Raw genomic sequence first — 20,510 nt, 5'->3', positions numbered from 1 at the left:
CATAGGTGTTTGGAAGGGCCAAATAAAAAAAAAAATACAACACTATAATAATATTGTGGCTCATTGGCTTAAGCACCTGAGGGAGTTACACAGTTTAACTATTACTTTTGACAACATAACCAGCAAACGAGAAAAAAAATACAAGAACACCGTTGTGCAGTTTGGCAAAGAGCTGTTTTCACACAGACAAGTGCCATTGCAGCCAGCCACACAATCAAGTATGATAATGGAGCCCAGCTGGATACTAGACGGCGTGCATCCTCTTCCAAAGAGTGTGGTAACTAAGTTAGAAAGGTCTATAATGTCTTCAAAACCATCAAATCATAAAAATTAGAGGCTATGTGACAGAAATCATTGCAACACAATAATTTTGCGATGATGAGTGATCTTCAAGAAGGCTAATATAATAATGCACACAGTCGTTTGAAGCCATAAGGATGAAGTTTAGACAGATCCATGTGCTTCTTTTCATTCCCATGGAAGTAAAGTATTTCAGAAGAAACCTGCATAGGTACTAGCGATTCATATTTCCCTAGAGTTTTTATTTATGAACACTGTGGTGCCATAGATTATGTTACCCACCTAGAAAAAAATACAGCAGGTAATAGATGTAAGCATGCCTGATGGTCTCCCAGGTAGCTCTGAGCACAGTGGACCTGATGTGCAGGTGCATTCTCACTGATGCCACCTGGAAAACAAATTCGCACAATGCTTTGAAGAACACTGTAGTGACAACAGTGCAGGCTTAAGTAGAGTTTATTTGAGGGAAGGACTTACTTCTGGAGCTTCCATTTAAATGCATGGAAACTGATAAATGATGTGCAGCATCCGCCAAACCAACCTTGATGAAATTTGTTTTATTTAAACAATATAGTTGAAATAAAATTGGGAGGTTATTGAATTATCAAGAGGTTAAATTATTGCCCCCAAGTGCATCAGGCAGTGGGGAGGTCCGAATTAATTTTGATCACTTGGGTCTCTTTAACATGCACCTAAATTTATGTGCATGGGTGTTCTAGTATTCCACCTTCATCATAACGTGGCTGACGGGAATCAAACCCACGACCTTGGGCTCAGCAGCAGAATGTTATAGCCACTAGGCTAGTATGGCGAGATTTTCCATTTGGGCTATCAATTTTTGCACAAGAATCACTGAAAATCATAAAAAAGAAATAAAGAAGATCAAATCACCAGGTTTACAAGGCAGCAAGAAAAGTCTACATTGCAATCTTGTAAATTGAATCTGTTGAGACCACAAAATAGACAAAATTGATATAATATGCACTACTCTGAATTATACCAACAATTTGGAGAGGTTATGGAAAGCTGAAGTAAACAGTGCAACAATTTCAGGTAAACTCTGAACTATGCTCTGTTTCCCACATAGCAGGCTAAAACAGCTAAGACAAGAAAAACATCTAAGAAAACTAAGACATCTGCAGCTAAAAGATCGTGCATAATATATAAAAGATATAGGCAGACGTCATCTAATCTGATGTAAAATTTACTCTCCTACAATTATACCTCAAAATGACATATTCATTACACGAAAGGCATCCAAGATCTGAACCGATCTGCCACCAAACAAGTGTAGTGACATGTTTCTACAAACAGCAGCCACAGCACATAATTTACACTCGCGGCTAACGTAGTAGGCCACACACTGAAAGCACAAAGACACGCAAGTACTGTGTAAATTGGCATGAACTTGCTTCTTAAGGTGTTGCATATCAAGAGCAACTGTACTGCGAAGCATGCCGAGTGAGACTTCTAGGACCGCTCTACTATATAGCTTCTGCAGCGTTGTCTGCAGAACTGAGTATAATATTACCATATTTGAATGCTGTAGGCCACCAAACAGACAGTCAAAGAATTACGACATATGTTTTTAAAGCTGAAGGTGCAAGGAATTCATAAAAACTAAATTTCAATTCAACAGAATTAACTGGCACATGGTAGGGCTATCCTAGCTGTCAAAGTGAATGGACTTCTGCTAAGTATATGTGTCTCATGCTCTAACCAGCAGCTTTAATTCTGCAACTGAAACATGTGCCCTAAAAATACCGATTTACTTTCTTGTTAAAAATTTGCTGCAGGAAGACATGCTCATTAGAATTTAGTGTGAAACCAAAGTATTTTTAAGCCGTTCCATTGATTCATCACAACAATCATCACGAGGCCTTCTATAAGCACATCGGTAGAAAAAATAACTGGATCTCTACTGCTGTGCCCTTAAAAACTTTGGCTTGTATCATTTAAAGCACATAGGACAGGGAAGAGAGGGAGAGCACCAACCTGTATTGGAGGAAAGGCAAGGCAGGACCCTTTCGCAGCCAACTGGGTCAAGTGGAGGCTGACAGAGGTGAACGCTCCATGCAGCACCAGAAACACGTACGCCTCACTCATGCAGTATTCACCCCTGCACAAGCACAACCTCTGAGCCTAGGACCATCTCATCATGTTGTCTTGGGCTTTGGTGAAACGCACATTGACTGATATTACGTAGGCCCTAAAGAGGAGACAAGCAAACACAAACAAGGCACACCCCTCGTGTTTCTCGCGTACTCATTTTCCACGCTGTTTGAAATTTTCATTACAAATTATCCACTCGTCCAAGCTTCCACACTTGAGCACGTTTCGGCGGCATGGTAACATTAGGTCCATTCGATTCACCTGCACCTCACTGCAACAGGATGTCTACACGTCACCATCCATTTCAAGTAGTGCAGGCTTCTTACAAAAGAAAAGGGAAAATTGCAAGTGCTATTGCACAGCATTCACTAAATTTATTCTGCTACTACTACTCGCTTTGCATTAAACGTATGACAATGCTTGCTTGCAAGAGCCCTTACTGTCACTCTTTACAGATGGCTTTCTACATAAAAAAGCAGGGGTATTGAAAGAAAATTTTCCATACTGGATCTTACCGGAAAAAAAAAAAGCTTCATGCTTGTGTTGCCAGTTCTGTTTGTTCGAGTGTCGGAACATGTTCTGTGGTTCCATTTACACAGATATGCAAATTTTGGGCCCAATTAACAAAAGTGTTTGGCATTACCGAGAAAACTTAAGGCAGTTGTTGCATCAAGTAAAACTTTGTTTACTGAGCATCGACTATAAGTACCATATTTATTCATTTGTAATGTGCCCTCGATTGCGGCATGCATCTGACGTTGCAAGCAAGGTGGTTTCCATACCTGAATAAATAATAAATAAAATGCCCTTGACTGTTCACTCAGCAGTTTTTCATGATGAGCAGTAATAGAAACTTTGTTGTATCCAAGCTACAGTAGATCAAGCATAGATCATCATTACTGACAGAAGCCTCCTTATCAATCTATAACTGTCCTGAGCATCTCATTTTTAGTGACGCTGCAAAATTTTAGATACCCCATTTCCTAAGTGGCCTTGCAAACCATGGCAGCTTAATTATAGCGTTCAGAATATATACTATATCCTAACAAACCTACACGAGGCAGGCATAATTTTACCCAAGCTTCTACAGCTGCAGCGACATATGGATTGGATTGGATTGGATTACAAAAAATTTTAATGCCAATGACAACAGCTTGCCCCTGTTATAGTTTTTGTTTCGTACTCAAACCTAACATGCATGCCATTTTTAGTACACTTTTCCTTGAAAAATGTGTGCGTTACAATATAGTACATACGGTAAAAGTAAGCAAAATGTGCTTCAAGAACTGCTAACAATGCGATATCATCCACTGTGGTATAGCAACTAGCTGAGGTTGGATGCTTTTTGATCAAGAAAACTTTTAAAATTGGTCATACAAAAAAAAACACAAAATTCAACTCCAGAGCTCTTACTTATGTCTGAGGCACCACACTGCTGCTACATTATGGGTGCAAGAGAAAGTTTAGAAAATTTTTCTTCTAGGTGTTATTACATTAACTTTTTTCAACCGAAGTAATGCCAAGGACTATAAAAGATAACATCTTGGTCTTGCCTGATTTATGGTTTGCTTTAATGACTTGTTTTCGAAGGTAATGAACCCAGCACCACAACCAGATAAATTAGCTGAAGCCTGTGAAATGCTATATGAATGATGACACCCGCTGGCAATAGTATCTGCCATCACTGTTCCATAATTAACCAAAGAAAGCCCAAGCACCATTCCACATAAAGAAAATTTAGAACAGCTTTAGATCACTTACTTATGGCCATGGAGAACAATGAAATGCTGCTTCAGTTATAAATTAATTTCCTAAGCTGGCCACAATTGAAAGTTCCCTTCAACATGTAAAAATCACTACTATGGCTCTTGATCTACGGTTCTCATGCCTAAATCAGCATTTTGAAGTATCAAATTTGTCAAACTCAATAAGATACATTGGGTTTTTTGAGGGTTAAAACGTTTCGCTATCAGCTGGACTGTGCGCTGCATACACTGACTTTATCATGCAAGAGTTTCAAGAAATGCAAGTGAAAAGACTCACTCCGATGATGGGGTGCAGAGCACGTCCAGATGGGCATACGGGCTGCTCGAGATGCCCAGTAGTGCACGGACAAAGACAGCCCCAGCAAGTGCTCGCAACATGGCATGACCTTGGCTACGTGGGTGCCCAAAGTGGACTACTTGTGCCAGGCGCGTCACATGTACCACAGGAACCACTGCAGAGGTCACGCTGCTTTACAGATGTGCAAAGTGTAGTTTCACTATAGGAAGATAAAAATTAGCTGTGCTTGGAAACTCGGAACACTCTTGCAATGCTGTTTACGTTCGGCTGGTCAAAAGTGAGCACTTGTATCACTAGTAAACCTTCAAAAGGGGCTGGTTAGTATGCCTTCATGGCTGAACACACTGCCATGTTTTTGACGAAAGACTGGTAAAAGAATACACAAGACAAACAGACAAGGTGATGTGCGAACTGGTTTATTTTTCTTCAGGCATGCGCCTTATGTACAGAATTCGAAAGACAATGACAGAAAACAGCCCCCCCTCCCCCACCCCCATTAAAAGAAAGGAAACAACACATTATAACCACACGGCTCACTTACCATGAACATACCAAGCCACTCACCAAGTCAGACACATTTCTCTGTTTTCTTTGTGCATTTGCAACTTACAAAAATTCTATTTTTTTTTAATAGAGCAATCGAAGGGATGTTCACACATCCACACTGATATGCATTTGAAATACTCCATTTGTCTCTTTTTCTGTCTGGTCCTTCATGTCATGGAAGCACGGTTCACACATGCATGTCGCACAGTGCGCAGCTAAATTTCCGGGTTATGTAATTAGTGAGCTGTGTGGTTTTCATCTGTTGTCTCCTTTTTTGGGGCCCTGTTTTCTGTTATTGTCTTTTCAAGTTCTGTACATAAGGTGCACAGTGGAAAAAAAATAAACCAGTTGTCAGTTTACACATTACCTTGTCTGTCCAGCGTCTTCTTTTACCAATCCTTTGTCAAAATCTTGGCAGCACGCTCAGCCATGAAGCTCGGAGCACACTAGGCCGGTTCATTCAGAGCCCTATGCTCAAGTCGTTCCGTAATACTCCCCAACTCATAGGCAACTAGCACCGTCAGCTCAAACAATGTTTATTGCTGCGAGCAGTGTCTGCTCCCCACAATCTTTAATAAAGAAAAGTAGACATAAACATGGAAGAACAGATAACTTTGCTAGGGGTGGTAACCAAAACCACAAATTCTGCATTATGAGTGTAGTGCTTTATCAACTGAGCTATAGTTATGGCTATCTTTCCTACCACATTCTAATGTATCTAATGTACATGTATGTTTCACCTAGCTCTGCAAGTGTTAGCCAGCCCACTTGTGACCATGGTGGCAAACGTGGGATAGTGATTATCAGCAGGTGTCGTATAGTATGTTGACTTTCCTATGAAACTGTAGAAAATTCGTCCCTCATCCATAATCAATTGCACAGTTCAATATGAGGAAATCAGCCAATTTCTTCCATGCTTTCCTTGGCTTCATTGTATGTTGGCTTTATATGGCTCTATCTGCCCTTAGAAATTTTAGCTGCCATTTTTACTTCCTGTAGTAAGTGACTTCTTAGTCATTCTAAAAAAAAATGTTTTCATAGCACACACATTGATTCAAAGGCAAGACTGCTGATGGGTGCATCAAGTTCCAATCAAGTTTTGCAGAAGCTGAACCAACATGTCACCAAACTTTGCTCCACTCAAATTGTTTCCTTACAAAATGAAGCAGCACAAACTTGAGAGATTCGACAGCACTGTCATTATAATAATAATATTTGGGGTTTTACGTGCCAAAACCACTTTCTGATTATGAGGCACGCCGTAGTGGAGGACTCCGGAAATTTTGACCACCTGGGGTTCTTTAACGTGCACCTAAATCTAAGCACACGGGTGTTTTCGCATTTCGCCCCCATCGAAATGCAGCCGCCGTGGCCGGGATTCGATCCCGCGACCTCGTGCTCAGCAGCCCAACACCATAGCCACTGAGCAACCACGGCGGGTAGCACTGTCATTATTAGCTAGTGCAGCCGCAATCACATGCAAAGGTTGATTGTAAACAAAATTGAGACGTCCACATGAAAGGCATTACATTCAGGTGACTAATGTAAAGCCAGAGCTAACGAATTACAAAAAGAGCATTAGAAAATTAAATTACCTGCATTTACAATATCAAAAGATTAATTCTGAGGACTGTTAGCACCAGCCCTCAAGCACTGTTACCTCCCTGAGATTATGATATTTCATGCTCTCCAGCAAGCCATCTATCTTTTGAAATATATTTCAAAGGAGTACTGACACAAAAAATGTCTGTTTTTTTTCTGCTTTAATACGTAGATAATGACCCAGTAATCATAGCATGAAACCTCACTTACTTCAGAGCACGACTGGTAATTATCTGAAGTCTCGTTTGTAGTGACCAGTCCCAGTTTCAGAGAGCAACGACATGGGCCAGAGACGGAATGTAAACAAAGCTGGGCATGTGATCGGAAAAAACTCTGACGTATGCTCTGATGCACATGCCAGCAAGCATGCTGGCGTGCGAGCTTCATGTTGCTAGTACGAACGTCTGCTATGGCTGCACGTGCTTTGCAATGTCCCCACCGCCATCATTGTCCTCGTTTATGTCGTCCAGTGGCGACAATTTCCTGCAGGTGGAAGTTGCCACCATATTAGACATGTCCAATCACTTTCGATTCCACCCACTAGAAATCAGAAATACAAATACTGTGGCCAGCCACAGTGAGGATGAACCTCAAGACCCTTGCATTGGCCACGTTCAATGGTAAGACATGACAAATCAGCATTGAACGTCACGGCCTGCATGGTATTTAACACAACAAAAACTTATGCTTAATTCCCCAGTTGCAGCGACACGGAGAGCGTTCCACTACAAGCAACAACTGAGACGAGGACATGCAAACAGCATGGCAGGCAACGAAAATTCGTGACGTAGTGTTTTCTCGGTTGTTTACAATTCTTCCTTGATGTCGATGTCGCAAGATGCTGCGTTTTGCGGTTGGCTCTGTGCACATACTTTCAAATTTATTTTAAATATGCTCTAAGCTATATTCGGCATTGATATTTTGCAGACGATGTGTGTGTGCCCACATAAATCGATCGCACGTGTTACCTCCACTAAAAAATTGAGTCAGTACTTCTTTGAAACAACATCAGTGTTTTAAAAATGGAACCTTTGCCCACGAGATGCGCAATACATAAGACGCACAGATGGGTGGGTAAGTGGGTGGGTGGGTTGGTAAGTGGGGGTTGTGGGGGAGGCGGGGTTGGGGATGAATTCTGTAAGTATCTACTTAGTGGACATGCCCATTCTGTTTGCTGCTACAGTTCTAACTGTCTGGGCTGGGGTACGGAGACAGGCACCTTCAGCCAATCAGCACTTCACCAGCAGACGAAATGGATACGTCCACTTGCAGAATACGCCCCCTGCTCATATGAGCTGCAGACAAAGATGACATTTCACAACCTTTGCGCATGTTCCAATGATTCTTTGTGGCACCTTCAGTCACACAGATTATATTTCCATATTGTGTTACTAGAGGGAAATCTGCCTCAGAAATCATTCAACTACTCTGGGAATGATGGAAGTATGTCATTGTTTAAAAAGATTTTAAAGGGCTTAAAGGTATTGTTAAAGTGCAATTTTATGCTGCTGCACTACTATACAAATTACAAGTAATTAAATGTTACTTTCCTCTCAAGCACCAGCTTGTATTCGTTCAACTTGTATTCCTTGCAGTCATGGCTATGTCCCACCTCCTTGTCTACTTCCGGTTGATTTGAAGCAAGTGTTTTCTGCATCTCTTTTCAATGCAGTTATTCTCATCAGCATGACAAGTAGTGCAAAAATACAACTGCTGCTCGATTAGAAAGTACAGTGCTGATAGTATTATTCCTGTCTCTGCCACAAGAAGAAGACAACTACCCCTCTGTGTCCCACCATCAAGTGTTGCTACTGACTATTGTTAATTCTTGTTGCATTTTTTCCCATCCTTGTCTTTGATCCATGCAATGTTACAAAAGCTTACCAAGAGTCCAGCTTTTCAGAATAAACCCTGTATTCCCTTCTTTTCCACATGCGCATGCCTTCACAAGTAGACAACCACTGCAGCAAACAATTCGCAGGTGAAAATGTGCCATCGATTTGCAGAAAAGTCTGCATTTCTTGCACTTGTGCTGTTGTTTTCATAGGGTAAGAGATTACCATGTATACATGTTCATCAAAAATAAGCTTACTGGAGCAGCATGCTAGAAGTACACCCAATGACATTACATCTGAAGCCAATCAGGTCACTCGCCTAAATGATATCGCATCACCTACCCATTCTATGAAGAATGGGAAAAAGCGGGTGAAAATGCAGGAAGCAGCACCACTGCAACCTGTAGCAATGCAGATTAAAACCTAATAATAAATTACACAGTTTATGCAGAGCACTTAAATTTGGCCCTCGATTATCACAAGTGCTACGCTACCAGCTCAGTGTATTCTTGCACAAACATCAAAATTGTTTCAGGGTCCCTTCAATGATTTGGGCACCTTAATAAGGTCTCCACTTGGGCTTGTTGGTTTTCCATTATGAAGGTGTAGTGCTGCGTGTAAAAGACGGACAAAAGAAGGAACACGGTGGCACACACCAAGCGCGAACTGATTTGTGCTCTGTGTATGTCACCGTGTTCCTTCTTTTGTCTGGGTTTTAGACGCAACGCTACAGGTTCTTAATTTGGACACAGTGTGACTTATATTGCTCACTGTATGCAGTTCAGCTATGTCTTATGCTTTAGAGTAAATTAGTGTTTTGCTGTAACTAATTCACCCAATGGTGTTAGTTCCAGGCTTAAATAAGCGTTGTCCCTTTGTAGCATGCATTTTGCTATATCTCGATGTATTCACATTAACACTCACCATGGGTGACAAACTCTTTAATTCAAACAGCTCCTTTTATATTGAACATGTTGAAAGTGGCACGGTGGTAGAATGTGTAAATTCAATGAAGCTAACATTTGCCACACAGCGAGATTGAGCGTTGTTTGATGACAAGAGGTAGATGCTCACACAGATCTATGTACTACCCCAGGGTGTCTACCAAGTTGACATTTCCAAATTCCCTGAGTTTTCCAGGTTTTCCCTGAGTGCCTTTGCGAAATTCCCTGAATGATGAAGAACTATGTTTTATGTCAAGACGGGCTGCAACCATATCGCCTGATGCTGCCACTCTTTAGTAAGCATATGAAATTTTTTTTAAAGAACCAACTTAATCCAATTTGAATACTAAGGAGTAGTGTTTATGTTATTCAAAAAAAAAAGAATAGAAGGGAGAGGTTAGTAAAATGCACAGCCAATAAAATGCCTTCGAAAGAAATTGCAAATCAAGTCAGCAATTCTCAAATACAAATAAAAAAGAGATGCATACAGAAGCAAATATTTTCGAGTCTGAGCTATTTATACTAATTTATTGCAAGCTCAGTGGTATGAGGCCCGAATTTTGTCACAATTGAGAGTTGCTCTCAACAGCTCGTAAGTCAACCTTGACTCTCCTGACATATACTCTCAGCCAGCGCACGAAGCCTGTGTTATGTTTCACTGCTTTAGAGAGTTTATTTTTTTCTGTATGAGGGACACCTGCATCTCGGAATAAGCGAAGAGTTTTTTGAGCTCAGGCTCCTTCAAAGAAGCGCTCGCATACTTCATTCATCAATGCGTCGGTCCTTTCTGTTCTCGTGCTCCTTTTGTCTCGCGTTCACACTACAGACCATTTGAAGCATATTCGTGGTCAGTTTACAGTAAAACATCCAATTTTTCAGACCCCCTAGGGGCCGCGAAATCTTCCGAAAAATCAGGCAGTCCGAAAAAAATGCGTCTTTTACTGCTCTTAAGGGCTCAAATCGACACAGGCACGTCTGGAAAAGCTTTGAATCCTTGTCAGTACACTTATTAGGCATAGCGGTGCTCCTACTGTGACAGTAGAGGGCGGGTGCACGCGTGTAAAATTAAGGAATACATACTGTGTCCCGTGACAATTGCCCCTTCCTACGCTTGTTAAGCTTCACCGCAATACTTTTGCTAATGCTTCACCGCGTCATACGATTGTACTGAGGCAAAACTAACCTTCAGGAACCAGCATTATGGAATGCGCCGTGCTTTCCGAGCTTCGAAGCCAAAATTATTGCTGACAGCGGAGAAATGAACACGGCACCGAACGGAAAGAAACTTAATAGCGAACGTCGAAGCAGCTAGGCGTAGCGCTGCCGCAGTGGTGGCTACGGCTGCTAGCGGATCTGCGTGCGATAGCGCCGATTCGAGGCGGCGACGTAATCAAAATGGCAGCGGTGGTAGCTTTGATTAATGCCGTTTCGGACCTGCGGTCACGGCAAAACGTCCGGAAAATCGGACGGCGAAGAGTTCTTGCATCACAATATTTCCGACGTTTCGATACATTGACTCTATGGGGTGTGGTGGTGCCGCGAAGCCGTCCAAATTATCGGGAATCCGGAAAGCCGGTCATTGACTGTACACTGGCAACTCCTCCAGCCGACGGCAAGACGTCAAAGACGATTCGTTACGATTCCTCTCTGTTACACGAGCCAGCATTACCGCGACTTTCAACCCTTTCAATAAAATTGCTGCTAATTTTCCCTGATAGAGGCACAAATTCCCCGAGTTTTCCCTGAGTTTTTCCAGACTACTAAAAATCCCTGAGAATTCCCGGTTTTCCCGGTTTTCCCGGTTGGTAGACACCCTGTACCCATCATTCCTATACTCGAGGCACTGCGCTGGCTATGCGCAGAGACACCAACAGCAGATTTCCATCCGATATTCAGAAACTCAATAGAACTGACAGACTGCTAGCATCCATTTCAACGTATTCTTAGATCCACTGTAATTGGGCTTGAAATCATGCTCCTGACAGCACTATATGAGCAGTGGTCAATGTGGGGGCTTACCATTCACGCAGGTGACGTGATACATAGCTAGAATGAAAACCGCACCAAGCAAGCAAATGTGGTACCATGGTGAGTTTGTGAATGATGTCAGCCAACCTGCACAGACAGATGAACATCATGGACATCACAAGAAACAGCTCACGAGTACAACTACCAACACCTGCATCAGCATTTCTTAGATTAGAGCTAAAGCCTTTTTGCATGCGTGGCTGGTCCAATTGACGCTCTAACCACTCACAAATGCAAGAAGCACCGAAAAGGCATTAGCATCAGAAATGGCATTAGCATCAGAAAAGGCATCTACACAAAATCGTGGTCTATGGCAAGTTACAGCTCGAAGGCCGTATGTGGCTGTCTACTTGCCTCCAGCTGGCTTGCTGATCCCTGCAAATTATTTACCTACTCCATTCCAAATATTTATATCAAGATAAAAACACACTGTTACCAGTAGCAGTACCAAAATAAGAGCAAAAAGGAAGGAAGGAAAGAAAAAAACAAATATAGAAAGAGAAAACCGCACAATCTTATTGACGTGACAGAATGTTGTTCAGCAAATTGGTCAAGTTCTCTGGGACAGTCGCAGTGCGTCAGAAGGTATTTAAGAACTGACTGACCACTCAAGTCCTACACCCTACAGCCCCCAACTCGTTAAGAGAAAGAAAAAGAGCTGCAGCACTTAGGGTCTTTTACATTGGCATAAGATATTGTCACACTGTAGTGTCACATTGTAGTCGATACATGCATGTACGTCCTTCACTGAGCGATAAACATTTAACCTTTGCTGGCCAGTGAAAAAAAGCGGTCACCTGAGAAAGATAAATAAAGTACACATGTCAATGTCCCCCTCATAAAAAGCATCGTCCCGATGCTACAAACATAACAGGAGAGTGAAAACAAAAAACAAAAGCATGCTTAACAAAGAAAAAGTAGCAACGAAATAGAGTTCCAAATTTTGTCAGCACTGGTAGAACGGCTTAACCTGCACAACTTGGACAATTGGACCACACTGCACAACATGGACAAGTGGCACCTGGCACGACCTCATAGTCCAGTGCACCAATTCGTCGGATTATTTTGTACTGTCTGAAGTAGTGTTGCAGAAGTTTCTCACTAAGACCTCATCGGCATATTGTGGTGCAAACCCAAACATGGTCACCCAGCTGTTGCTCCACGATGACATGTAAAAAGCCGACACGCTTACCTTGCACTTCCAGCAGATGTCACATTATAGTGACAATGAAGAGAACAACTGCAAAACTGTGAATGACGAAACTAACTTTTTACTGGGCGAACCTGTGCCCACAAAAGCAAGCTACACTCAAAGCACAATAGCAGAGAACACAGTTGGCGATCGGCGAAATCTGATCTGCAGTGCAAGCACATCGGCTTTTTTTTATGCATGGGTCATCGAAGGTACCGGAATAATCGCATGTGCCCGCATGTCTCCCAGAAAGTACTACACAATTCGCGCCGCGCATGTAATTAGATTACGCAAGGTTCGGTGACAAGAGACAATGGATAGAACCATCAATAACATTCAAGAAACTTTCAATACATGCGTGCGCATCCTGCACTGAGCGATAATGTTTAACTTTTGTTAACCGGTGAAAAGGCGGTCACCCGAGAAAGATAGACGAGTACGTGTATCAACATCAAATTTCAGTGTAAAAACAATCATGAGGCTTTTCGTTTAATTTTCAAAATCACCTGCTTTTTATCTATGCATATCTTCATTCAGCCCCACTTGCAAAACTGAATAAAATATGCAAAAGAATATCAGGTTTTACACAACAAAGCCAGTCTTCCTATCAGAGGGGAAAGGCAGAGAGGTTTTAAAAAACCTAAGCACTTCTTACGAGTTGTGTATACGAAAGCATTAATGTCCAACAGTGCACTGTTGAGGGGTCCCTCTGGATAGGAACTCCACGCAAGCAAGCAAGCGCGTTGAGACGCTTGGCACGTTTTGATATGACCTGAACTAAGGCACAATTAGAATGCAGGCGAGAGCTTGCACAGACAAGGAACAAGCCGATAACACAGATTTCTGAGCAAGAGCGAGGGCGATGTAGTGTCGCGGTGATGCGCTCTCGCCTCATGCAACACCTGGCACACTGGTGTTGTTTCGCTCACTCTGCTCCGTTAAGGTGCACTCGCGCCGTGGTGTCACAGCCAATGGGAATTTAGGCTACTGCAAACGCCGGACGCTGGCTTATTCACTCAATGAGCCATTTGATGCTTTCACATCAATGTTAGAACAGCTGGAGCTTTTACAGCGAAGCTGTTAAGGAGAGTTTCACAACGATTTTCATGTAGCAGCAGTGGTGAAGGCTGGAGAGGTGTGGCAGCACAGTCAGCATCAAATTCAATCAAATAACAGCCAGCAACGCAGCCTGCATCAGAGCCCCATTTTGCTCTGAAACGTAATTATCAGAAGTTATAGACCAGCAGTCCAGTATTCTACCTCTCAACCACTCTACCAAAGCAGTAGATAATACCGATACTGAAGAGCACTATCCCACCCACAGCTGCCATGATTGGCTAACAAATGCTCAACATCTGTGCACTAGATAGAGCTGGCGTCTGCGCCATCTTTCTGTTCTAGCATGTCGCCTTCCCAGTTGTGAAGGTGATCCTAAATTAAAGGGGCCTTGAAACATCTTTTAAACAGAGTAAGGAAACATTGGTTGCCGATCTGTACAAGAAATGAAATTCTAGGGTTTAAGTGCCAAAACAATGACATGGCACGCCGTGGGCTGCGATTCTAGATTAATTAAAACAAAGGCATGCTGTAGTGGGGGACTCTGGTTTAATTTGGACCACCTGGAGTTCTTTAACGTGCATCCAGTGCATAGTACATGGGCATGTTTTCATTTCACCCCGATCGAAATGCCACCGCTATGGCCGGGATTTGGTCTCGCGCCTTCGTGTTTAGCAGCACAATGCCGAGGCCACTTTGCCACTATGATGACTGCAGATCTTACAAGAGGCCCCTGTGAACATTTCATTTCAGCCAAATGTTATTGCACTGCATGCAGCAGGGAATTTACAATCTCATATCGAAAACAGTCAATAATCACTTGCTTTTGCATCCATGGTGTCATCATCACCATCGAAGCTATTGGTTGATTTTGTGATCGCGAGAAAATTCTCAGTAATACATAATTGCTCATTTCGAGTTAAATAAATGAAAACATATATTGGTCTGTAATCTCAAAAAGGGAGCAAAATCATTTCATCTTTGCACTGATGGTCTACGCAAGAAAGTTACACATAACTGCATCTGCTGCACACGGCCTTTGAGATAGCAGCGTCGTGCTGCGCAGCGTAATCTGCCGCATCTACCACAGGGTGCCACAATGAGCCCTTTTACTGCCGAGACACTCCATTTTTGGGCCTGGTTTTTGTCCCCTTGGCTACCCCAGCGTAGCTTCCAGTGTGCTAGCGGAGACTAAAAGAGAGCGAAAGTCACATATTGGTGCAATAACTCCACTTATACTTGAAGAATTCAAAAAAATATTGCAGCATGAGATTTGTGAGAGTATGTCCTTTAATAGCGAGGCCATTCTATGATTAGTTAGAAAAGTCTTTGACGGCCTCTTTAAGCTTTCTTCTTCTACATGTAAAGAAAATGAATGACTGCGTCTGCTTTGTCTTCATTGGTCTACTTTCTAGCAATCAGCTTCTCCAGATGTTTACTGAGTGGTGCTAATGTCATCTTGCTTTCTTCAAAGACTGGCTGTGGCCAGGGAACATCGCACTCGACAGACTGCAGAGTAGAAAGCAGCACAGGGCATAGCTCACTGGTGGCAATGGGAAGAAACTTTGGCTTGTATTAGCAAGGCGAGGATGCTTTATCGAAACAACTCTGAGGTACGTGCAACTTAGAACAAGGCGTAACAACTATGCCACAAAAACACTCCAAGCAACTGTGCTGACACTAGCCTGACGAGCAGGAGCATTAAAATGAGGAAAGGAGGCTCTTGAAAATAGACCATTTGCTCATATTTGCAAATGCGCACTCCAACATACACTTACTTACTGCACATTATATTTTGGCAACTATCACATCACTGTTTTGTGTTTAGGGCAAAACCGTAATTTTTTTTACTTCCACCCTAAGATCAGTACAGATGCATTTTAAAGCGAACATCTTTCTTCGCCTTTTTCGTCCCTTTTCGTGGCCGGCAGCAATCGGCAGTCAGTAGTTGATGGTCTATGGTAGGACTTATATATATTAATGACATTAACTTAGGTATTGACTTTAACATGCGGCTCTTCGCATGACTGTATTGTGTATAGAAAAATCGATAATGAACATGACATTCTCAAGCTGCAGGCCGACCTAGATCGTATTTGGAATGGTGCTCAAAGTTGAAAATGAATTTGAATACCGGTAAGTGCGTCCATGTGCGGTTTACTAAGAAGAAAAAAGTAATCTATGCCAGCTACAGTCTAATGAATAATATATTAAGTAATAAATCCAAGACTAAATATTTGGGCGTCATGCTGTCGGGCAACTGCTCTTGGCGGGCACACGTGGACTATGTAGTTGGCAAAGCGGCAGTTGCTTTGAATTGCATTCAAAGAAATTTAAAATGCGCAAATACTAACCTTAGAAGCACGGCGTACCTAACTTGTACACAACCTATTCTGGAATATGCTTGTACCCTTTGGGACCCGTCACAGATATGTCTTATAAATAAACTAGAAAAAATAGAAAACAGAGCAGCCAGGTTCATCTCGGGTAGGTACGGGAGGAAGTACAGCTGCACAGCAATGTAAACAGAGCTCAACTGGGAATCCCTCTCGTCTTGCCGAAAGAAGCTGCGGCTAAAGCTTCTGTATGAAATCTATCACAACAAAACTGGAATTGATAGGGAAATGTACATAAAATAACCAAACTATATATCGGCACACACTGACCACCAGTGCAAAATTAGAGAATACCGGGCTAGGACGGGCCTGTATGCCAATTCTTTTTTTGCAAAAACTATCGCTCAGTGTAATCGACTGTCATGTGAACAGGTGTTCAGTGAGAATCAAGATGTATTCTTTTCATGCTTGTAACCTCCCTGCTGTAACGCTTTTGGGCTAAGCGGGGATATCTCTTGTAGCGTTCCTAACTAGAACGGCAACAGAAATGACATAATCTAAGTGAGACGGGTGTCGTCCGCCATTTTATTCCAACTTCTTCCTTCTCACTTCTCCCCTAGCACATTTCTTCGTCTTCTTTCATGCGTCCAGCGCAGACCGCTTCACTCTTCCGGATTTCTTTTAATTACACCTCCTGGGGTTATACTTGAATACGTTTCCAATAGCGGCGCACTCCGTTTGGCCTGAGGCTCCGGCGTACCAGACATTCTTCAATATTCCATGCTGGCATGCAGTCTTAATAACTTGAAATGGTCCGCAATATTTTGAATTTGAGGGCACAGCTCCTTTCCTTACAAGGACATAGTCTCCAGGCTGTATGTCCGGTATCTCGCTACTGTGCCTTTTATCAAAGTTTCGCTTCATGCGGCGCTTGTAGATCCCCTGTTCTTTGACAGTTTTCCTTACTTCCGCAAGTTCGAGGTTCTCTAGGAGACCTAGCTCACGATCTGCAGGAAGTATGGGCGCTGTACCTGAAGTTACAAAATGAGGGCTGCAGCCTAAACTCGTGGTGTATGATTTGTTGTGATGCTTCACAGCGGCCTCGAGACAGCACTTCCAGCCACCGGCAAAGTCTGGATACATCTTCAGATACTGTTTGATGTCTCGTATGGCACGTTCCGCTAGGCCGTTTGCTGCCGGGTGGTATGGAGAAGAATACTTTATCATGATGCCGTGCTCCTGGGCCCACTTTGATAATTTGGCACTCCGGAAAGCCGGCCCGTTGTCGCAGACGAGCGTCTTTGTGTGTTTAAAACACTCAGCTTTGAGGAGGTCTATTACGCTGTTTGCGTCTTCTTTGCCAGCTTTAGCCACAATCGTCCGTGTGCACTCATCTATGGAGAGCAAGAAAGCTTGCGTTCGCTTGACTCCTTCCCCCTTCTTTTTGAGCTCCGCGAAGTCCAAATGAATTACTTCAAACGGGACGCTTGAATATTCAGGGTTTGTCATAACGTCTGTCGATTGCTTGAATTTAACTTTGTTCACCTGGCAGAGGTGGCACATGCGGATGTAATGGCTGATGTCGTTTTTCATGCCCGGCCATGTGAATCTCCTGAGCAACTTCTTATAAGTGCGCCAGAAGCCATCATGTCCACCCGATTCAGGGGTGTTGTGGTATAGATGAAGAATCCTTGGAATCATAGTTGGTGGTACGTGATACCTTCCATTGATAAACTGGAGCTCTTCTGTACCTTCCCATAGCTTAATATGATTGATTGTCTCTGGATTATTGCTTGATTCCTGTACAAGTAATCTTGATAGTGCGTCAGCGTCAGTGAGGAGTGGGTCAGGACGGTGCGAAATTACGAAATCAAATTGTTGCAGATAGTTCACCCATCTAGCAATGCGGCCTCTTGGCTGGGCCATGCTCAGAAGTTGAGTCAATGCTTGATGGTCCGTGAAAAGTATGAATTTGGCACCTTCCAGGTAAGTACGAAAGTACTGCACAGCTTTTAAAACGGCCAGAGCTTCCTTTCCTGTGGTACAGTAATTGATTTCGGCGGGTTTCAGGGTATAGCTGTAGTACCCCACGACGTAGTGTTTGGTTTGATCAGCTTGTTTGGATGGCTTCTGGTATAGAACTGCACCGGTAGCATAATGTGATGCGTCCGTGTTCAGCACGAAAGGCAAAGAAAAATCCGGTATTCGCAAGATGGGGTGCAACGATATTAGTTTTACAAGCTCACGATAGACAGCTTCGCACTTCTCGTCCCAATGAAAAGGCACGTCTTTCTGAGTTAAACGTGTGAGGCACCTTGTCCTCAGTGCGTAGTCTTTGATAAACGCCCGGAAGTGTCCTGCAAGGCCAAGAAAAACGCGCAGGGAGCGCACATCATAAGGCTTTACCAGCTTGGAGATTCTCTCTACCGATTCTTGCTTGGTGCTTTTAGTCTGTCTATCAAACACCCTGCCAAGAAATACTACGGTATCTTGAAAGAACGCACTTTTCTTGAAGTTGACTTTGAGTTGGGCAAGACTGAGGGCATGAAGAACTTTTGAAAGATGACTACGGTGTTCGTCCTTTGTCTTTGAGTAGATGATGATGTCGTCGATGTACACATTGCAAAATGTGACCAGGTAAGGTTTCAGAATGTCCGTCATAATCTTCTGAAACCACGCAGGGGAGTTTTTCCAACCAAATGGTAGGCGGTTGTACTCAAACAAGTCAAATGGGGTTATGAACGCGGTGTACTTCTTCGTTTCTTCACTTAGTGGAATCTGCCAAAAGCCCTTGCAGAGATCTATTGGTGAAAAACAATGGCAACCACCGGTTTCGTCAATGATGTCGTCGATTCTGGGCATTGGATAAGGTATCAATTCAGTTTGACGATTGAGAGCCCGGTAGTTTGTGCAGAGGCGGAATGTCCCGTCTTCTTTAGGTGCAATAGTTATAGGAGAAGCAAATGGGGATACAGAAGGCCGGATGATACCTGCGTCTAACATTTCTTGCAACTCCTTTTTCAGCCACACCTTTTTATCTCTGGACATATTATAGGGGGTTCTACGAACCACTGTTTTATCTGCGAGCTCGAAAGGAACGACATGGGATTTCATTGCTGGAGGGTAGCTTCCCATGCATATAAGCTCTGGGTACTTAGTCTTGATGTCTTCGTGGTGAAAAATTAGCCTTGATACACTAGGTTCTTCACCAAGGTCTTCTGTTCTTATCGTGTCTTCGGCCATTACCTTGTCATCCCATTAGAGGTTCATCTTAAGTTTTTTCATGTTGTACATGCCGGTGACTCTTATCCAAGTCTTGAGGGGTTCTGATTAACCTGGGAACCAGGACAGCCTTAATCCCTTGCGGTCTTGTGGTCGTCGATGTCTTGGGGAGCCTGTGGAAGTATTAATGCTTTCGTCAGGTTCTGCCGTCGATGACCTCCTGCCCTTTGTTTTCTTCTCTTCGTCCTTCCCTCTATGTCAGCTCGGGGAATAAAAGGGGCGACGCTGTTTCAGAGAAGAGGGCAATTATGTCGTCATGGGGATGCCCACTTGAACGCTTCTCACACTTGACTGCTCGATGTCCAGGCTTATCGTAGCAACCTTTTCTGGGACGGGGCAAAGAATCTTGTCACGGTAATGTGCGCCTCAATGTCTCTCACACTTGACAAGTCGATCATAACAGCTCCATAAGCTGGGTCTGTCTATCTACCATCAGTTCTCATTTCTGAGTGGCCAGGTTTTCTCTCCTGCAGTCATTTGCAGTTGCATTCTGAGCTAATGCTACAGTTCTGCTCCTCAGTTTTTCCTGTGTAACACTTGGGTTTTAACTCGGCAACATTCAGCTTACTCTGAACATTGATTGAGGGAAATGAGTGGACCAACCAGCCAGCACCTAATGGGGGCCTGAGACACCTTTGGAAAGAATCTATATGGTTATCACCAGCTAACACATAAAGTGATGCAGTTATTTCATCTGACAGTTAATCGCTTGATGATTGACTGCCCATTCCTGAATGTTACAAAGCACCTGATGAAGCGGTACACAGCATGCAGTGTAGTAAATAGCTGACTATAGATACGAATAAAGGAAAGCGCGTAATATCACACCAGTATAATATCCCTAAAACTTTACCGCAAGACATCCACATGCCTCTGAGAATATTAACTCATATGTTTCTTGATATTCAGGTAGCAAGCAACTTTTCTTAAAGCGCAGATGTAAACTGCATGATGATGGTACTGTTACTCCATAGCAACAGCAAGAACTGAAGAAGAGGAGAGTGAAGTGCACTTGGGCTTTGTGCAACGTGTCACCAATTAAAGTGTGTATGTTGAGATTAGTACCCGCTTCAAAAGAGGCATATCAGATACCGCTGTATAGCACAATAGCCTGGGAGAATAAATTTGACACCTTCAGTGTAGTTGTTCCACAGGCCACAGAGAGGATGCATCGAGGTACGAGCACACTTTTCTTCACAATGATCAAAGGCAC

General features: G+C 43.0%; 1 protein-coding gene across 5 annotated transcripts in view; it reads right to left on the bottom strand.

Annotated features, from left to right (window-relative positions):
- Positions 1 to 20,510, bottom strand: part of Ndc1 (Nuclear division cycle 1) — a 94,039-nt gene that overhangs the window by 46,016 nt on the left and 27,513 nt on the right. For 3 of the 5 annotated variants that reach the window (XM_065443301.1, XM_065443300.2, XM_065443303.1), the window contains 4 exons: positions 11,423 to 11,518; positions 4,456 to 4,630; positions 2,296 to 2,419; positions 583 to 688 (listed from right to left, as the gene is read on the bottom strand). In XM_065443301.1, the coding sequence (XP_065299373.1) occupies positions 583 to 688; positions 2,296 to 2,419; positions 4,456 to 4,630; positions 11,423 to 11,518 (501 nt within the window). The remainder of the gene's footprint in view (positions 1 to 582; positions 689 to 2,295; positions 2,420 to 4,455; positions 4,631 to 11,422; positions 11,519 to 20,510) is intronic. The other 2 variants (XM_065443304.1, XM_065443305.1) reach the window with 1 other exon arrangement.

This window comes from Dermacentor albipictus, chromosome 9 (genome assembly GCF_038994185.2).
Source record: "Dermacentor albipictus isolate Rhodes 1998 colony chromosome 9, USDA_Dalb.pri_finalv2, whole genome shotgun sequence".
Classification (NCBI taxonomy): domain Eukaryota; kingdom Metazoa; phylum Arthropoda; class Arachnida; order Ixodida; family Ixodidae; genus Dermacentor; species Dermacentor albipictus.
The sequence above is the reverse complement of the archived record's forward strand: the minus strand, read 5'-3'. Positions and strand labels throughout refer to the sequence as shown.